The 5,177-nt window shown below is 37.6% G+C and overlaps 1 protein-coding gene across 2 annotated transcripts; it reads right to left on the bottom strand.

Annotated features, from left to right (window-relative positions):
* Positions 1-920: 920 nt before the first annotated feature.
* LOC149228743 (trifunctional UDP-glucose 4,6-dehydratase/UDP-4-keto-6-deoxy-D-glucose 3,5-epimerase/UDP-4-keto-L-rhamnose-reductase RHM1-like) lies at positions 921-4,436 on the bottom strand. Of its 2 annotated transcripts, none has more exons than XM_089378352.1 (4): positions 4,221-4,436; positions 4,021-4,120; positions 2,035-3,808; positions 921-1,823 (listed from the first exon to the last, which is right to left on the bottom strand). In XM_089378352.1, exons 3-4 carry the CDS (start codon positions 3,640-3,642, stop codon positions 1,362-1,364), a joined length of 2,070 nt encoding a protein of 689 aa, XP_089234478.1. In that variant the 5' UTR covers positions 3,643-3,808; positions 4,021-4,120; positions 4,221-4,436; the 3' UTR covers positions 921-1,361. The 2 variants fall into 2 exon arrangements, with proteins under 2 accessions (XP_089234478.1, XP_089234479.1); XM_089378353.1 differs by having other exon boundaries at positions 4,021-4,103.
* Positions 4,437-5,177: the final 741 nt, after the last annotated feature.

The following is a 5,177-nucleotide window of genomic DNA, read 5'->3' as shown; positions in this document are numbered from 1 at the left end:
CGATTTACTATTTTTGACTATAGGAAAATTAGAGAATTTTTCTAATTTTCCTAAGTCAAAAGAGAAGGTAAACTGAGCCTTAGCTTCACTTGTAGGTTCCTCTACCAAATTTAGTGCACTTCTAAATTTAGCAGAACCCTTCAAATAACAGAGCTCATCTGTACTTTTGAAATTGTTTTATATATTTGCATCTCTCAGCACCGGCTTCTAAGCATTTGCAATTCTATTGGGCAATCAAAGGCCGAATTTATCGGGCAGTGGATTTCTCCCAGCATGGTTCCATTATAGTACAAGCCAATCCCCTCTCAAACTCAGATCCTTTAAGATTACAAAAATCCTTAGTCATTGCTACAGAAACTAGGCGCCCTTTTCAATAAACATCCAAAATGCCCATTCAAAATAGTCAGTGTTAGTTTAAATGTGTTTCCTGTTTATTAGTTTCTATTTTCTTTTTCTTTTAAACCATGGCAACAATGGCCCAAACAGCATTTTTGGCATAAAGGGATGACCTACCATTGAACAATGTATTGTTATTTCTTTTATTTTTCTTTAAAAGCATGGAAACAATGGTCCAAAGAGCATACTTGACATAGGGGAATGATATAACATTGAATAATGATGCACAATGGTATAGTGAATTATAAGACCATAAATATACCCACAAAGATAAATAGGCTATCTTGTATTTCAACTATGAACCATGATAAATACTTCATTAAAAATATGGTTATAATTAGGATAGACTCCACTAAACTGTAGAATGTCACGGCCTACAATGCATATCTTAGACAATAAAATTTAAGAACAATTGAGGATTAGAATATGAGCAGGAATATATAAAATTTAAGAACAATTGCGTACTCCTGAATCACATTAATCAGCACAAATCTTACAAAAAAATGTGGCAAATCACAGCTCTCTCAGTTTATCCAGCGTATTTATTTTAAGCAATATAAAAGTTGTAAGAATTGAATTAATTCCTGTAATCTTGCAAAGACAATGGAAAGGAGAAACTTGGTACCATCCCCGCATACAAGTAATACTGCCGAAACTACAACTTTATCAGTATTGGACTTACAGGGTAAATAGTATCACATGACAGCTTCATCAGCAGATTATCCTACAACTTTCAATGAACGAATGAATTGAAGCAACATCTGCAGTGATGTTCCTCGACAGATAAATAGCTTTGACACAAATACTGCCGACTGTCCAATATTCTCATAAAGAATATATTCAGGCCAAGAAAAATGCTGCCCTCTTGATGCCTGGATCTAAACTGAGAAAAATTATGAAGCTCAATGAAATAAGGAAGCCAAATAAACTACATAAATTGGTACTAAACAAATACCAACTAATGACTATGCTCCATTTGCAAGACTGCTATTCTTGTTAGGCTCAAATACATACTTCAAAAGTGAATCCTTGATTGGCATCAGCTCTGGAAATGCTTCCTTCAATTTGAACGTATCCAGTTCATTGTTGCTTCGAGGGGCAACTATCACTTTAGCCTGTTCTTCAAGGTTAAAATTTACCCACTTGAAGTTCGGATCAATGTAATCTCTGTACATTTCCAAAATCTCATTATGGCTGACAACGCCTGGATTTGTAAAGTTCCATATGCCTTTGCAATTTCTTTTTGCCATCTCAATTGAGATTGGCAACAACTCATCAAGTACAGTCATGCTGTTTGGTATGTTAACTACTTTATTGTAACGGGTGATTTTTGTAATAAAATTGCGAGGGTTGCTCAGATCAGATGAGATAGGCATTCGAACTCGAAGGGTGCAAACATTCTCAAATTCTTTCAGAAGCTCTTCAACCTGAATCACAACAAAAGCAAGCATATGAGAAATGGTTACCTGGAAATGTGACCATCCTCACATAAATGTCTACAAGAAAATCCATTCCTCAGTGAAACACCGGCAACTAAAATTGAAATCGCGTATAAACAATTGAACTGTAAACATATTAAAGGGAAAAGCAATATTCTACTCTGACCTATTCTAGTCAAGAAGTTTCCAGATATCTTACCATGGCCTTTGTCTTAGAATAGAATGATCCAGTGAAGTTTGGACTGTCTTCCTCCCCGAATCCAATACCACTGCCCTCTGGGTGAGCATCATTATATTCAAATATACACCCAGTAGCAAAGTTCATGAGTAAAAGCCCTTGTTCCCTGCAGACATCTGCCAGATTCAAAGTTCCTACTACATTGGTACGAATAGTCTCTGGCTTGTGAGATTCACACCAGTCAACATTAGGCCTACCAGTCACACCTGCAGCATTAAAAACATGGGTGGGCTTCACATTCTGGATATCCATCTGAATCTGAGACCGATTTTCCAATCTGCCATTTCCATACTCAAAGGAAATACCTTGTTTCTCACATATCTGACCAAGAAGGCCCCCAATCCATCCAGTGCGACCATAAATCAAAAATTTCAAGGCTGGTTTCTGAGAGATACTTTTCGAGGGAATGAGCATTCGGTCCTGTTTCGAATTATTAACCTCTGGAGAAATAGCCGAGGCATTCTCATCCAAGCTATCAGAGAGTCTCCCAACTCCGGCCATCATCTCTAGGCCATCAGAGAGTCTCCCAACTCCAGCCATCGTAAGCATTCGAGGATGAGGTAGCAAAGCACCAGTAACATCACCCCACCAATCTGGATGACTTATATACCAGTCCATTGTTTTCTTCAGTCCATCTTGCCAAGTCGTCCGCTCCGACCAACCCAGATCCTTCAGCTTCTGATCGTCAAGGAAGTATCTCTGATCATTGAAAGGCCTGTTGTCAACAAATTTAATAACCTTTTCATGATTGAGGGAAAATAGTTTGCATATATCCTTAGCCACATCAATAACTCTCCTCTCTTTCTTTGTACCGATGTTATAAACATTTCCTACTTCGCCACTGTGCAAAACAACCTCAAATGCTTCTGCCACATCCTCACAGTAGAGATAGCTTCGAACATTCGATCCATCTCCATGAATGGGAAGGGGTTTACCCTGCATGGCCAAAAGAATGAATTTTGGAATGAGCTTCTCAGGGAACTGATTGGGCCCATAGACATTGTTACCTCTGGTAGTAATCACCGGCAAGCCATAAGATCTTCCGTAGGCCATGACAAGCATTTCTGCTCCAGCCTTGGTAGCAGAGTAAGGATTCGTAGGAAGAAGCTGGGAGGCCTCGTGGTTACCCACAAGAGCATCCTGCTCAGTCTCTCCATAAACTTCATCAGTACTGACATGAATGAACCGCCTAATCTGCCCCGTAACTTTACAAGCCTCCAATAGGACATGAGTTCCGTAGATATTATTCTTCGTGAACTCGAAGCTGTTCCCAAACGAATTGTCAACGTGGGTCTGTGCTGCAAAATGCATGATCGTGTCTATTCCTTCTGTGATTAGAAGATAATTCACCAGATCTGCACTCGCAATATCTCCCCTCACAAATTTGAAATTGGAGGATGATTTTGAAGGCAACAGATTCTTCAAATTGGAGCAATAATCCAGTTTATCAAGCACAACAATCTTATACTGGGGGTATTTTCTGACCAGCCTATTCGCTACATGAGAAGCAATAAATCCAGCAGCACCCGTGATGAGAATGTTCTTGGGGGTATAGCTCTCAGGAGCCATTTTTATTCGGTTTATTAGGTCAAGGACACAACCAGATCTCCCCTGAAAGAAACCCAAGTGCGCAGATCCAGGGTAAAAAAATACCCAAATGATGTTTAGGCTCAGATCTTGCTGCGGAAAATGCAGGAAATACTCGAATGAAGTAACGGGTGTTTTCTTGTGGACCCTGAAGGAAATACGAAGGCAGATCTAATCAAACTAATACTCAGATCAGACAAAAAAAGAAACACAGCGATTCATGCAAATCAATCTCAAACTGCAGGCCGAAATTTTCCCAAGAGGAGTAAAAACAAAAGAAAAATGAAAGAGGACTATGAATTCAAGCTGAAAGCATAAATGTAAAAGGAAATATACAAAGAATAAATGAAGAGAATGTACCTTCAGAGGTCAACAATTCGATTTTTGTGCGTCTCTCAAGCAGAACTTCGGATGCCTTCAACGAATGAAGGGATAGATATTACCTATATAGCCCGGACGCCTGGCAGTTGTGTTAAAGGGCACATTTTAACTATTTGAAGGGTCGCCAAGGAAGATGATGAGAAGCAGCAGGAGTAGTCAGGTTTGAATCGGATGTTTACCTGTCCCGCAATCACAGCCTTTGAAAAGCCTGATTTGTAGTTAAAAAACAAGTTACGATCCCCTTCATCGTTTCTTCAACCCACGTCACTTTTTTCAGCTTTCACGATTATGGTCTTCGTTACGCAGAGAGAGGCGGGCCGGGCCGGGCCGGGCCGTGTTGTGCAGAGAAAGCGTGTGTTATATTCCCACTCGTCGCTTGTAATTCTGAAAGTGAAGTGATTGATAGAAACATTCACAACGCGTTTATGAAACCACAGGTCAAAGTCGGCCTAAAATCAAAATCTCAAGTTATTAGCGAATTTTTATATTTTTATTGAAAATCAAATACCAAAAATTACATATTTTTCCAAACAAAGAAGAATCAAAACCAAAGATTACATAGGTGTCTTATGATCAACAATATCAGCAAATTAAAAATAAACTAGGATACCCTTTAAGCTACGGGAAAAGGACGCCGAAAATTAAAAATAAACTACCATACCTCTTAAGCAGGGGAAAGGGACGTCGAAATAAATACAGGAGGTTATTTTTTATTTTTTTGGATAGAGGAATTGATAAATACTTGCCATACATACAAGGTTGATCTTCTTATTATTATTATGATTATGATTTTTAGGTGAATTATTATTATTATTATGTAGGTTGATCTTATTATTATAATTTTTAGGTGAACTGTAACTATGATTTTCATGGTTATTAAAATAATTTTTAGTGAATTATTACTATGATTTATAATTTTTTAAGTGAATTATAACTATGGTTTTTATGGTTATTACTATAATTTTTAGTTGAATTGTGTTGGGTTGATTTTAATAGTTATCATTATAATTTCTAAGTGACTTTATGTAATGTGATATTTACTTTACATTTTCACAAGTTCACCAAGTGAACTCTCAAGCTAATACATAAGGTCACATTATTCAAAAATGGTAAATATATTTTTTTGAATAATTTAG

This window comes from Pinus tabuliformis, chromosome J (assembly GCF_031772625.1).
Source record: "Pinus tabuliformis cultivar Carrire ecotype Pingquan chromosome J, CPIR1, whole genome shotgun sequence".
NCBI classification, from domain to species: Eukaryota; Viridiplantae; Streptophyta; class Pinopsida; order Pinales; family Pinaceae; genus Pinus; species Pinus tabuliformis.
This window is presented reverse-complemented; position numbering and strand designations above follow the sequence as displayed.

Excerpts from the sequence above, each read along its gene's own strand:
- LOC149228743 (XM_089378352.1), bottom strand. The coding sequence starts at position 3,642 with ATGGCTCCTGAGAGCTATACCCCCAAGAACATTCTCATCACGGGTGCT. Across the intron at positions 1,824-2,034 it reads ATTCTAAGACAAAGGCCATG|GTTGAAGAGCTTCTGAAAGA; the intron begins GTAAGATATCTG and ends GTTGTGATTCAG.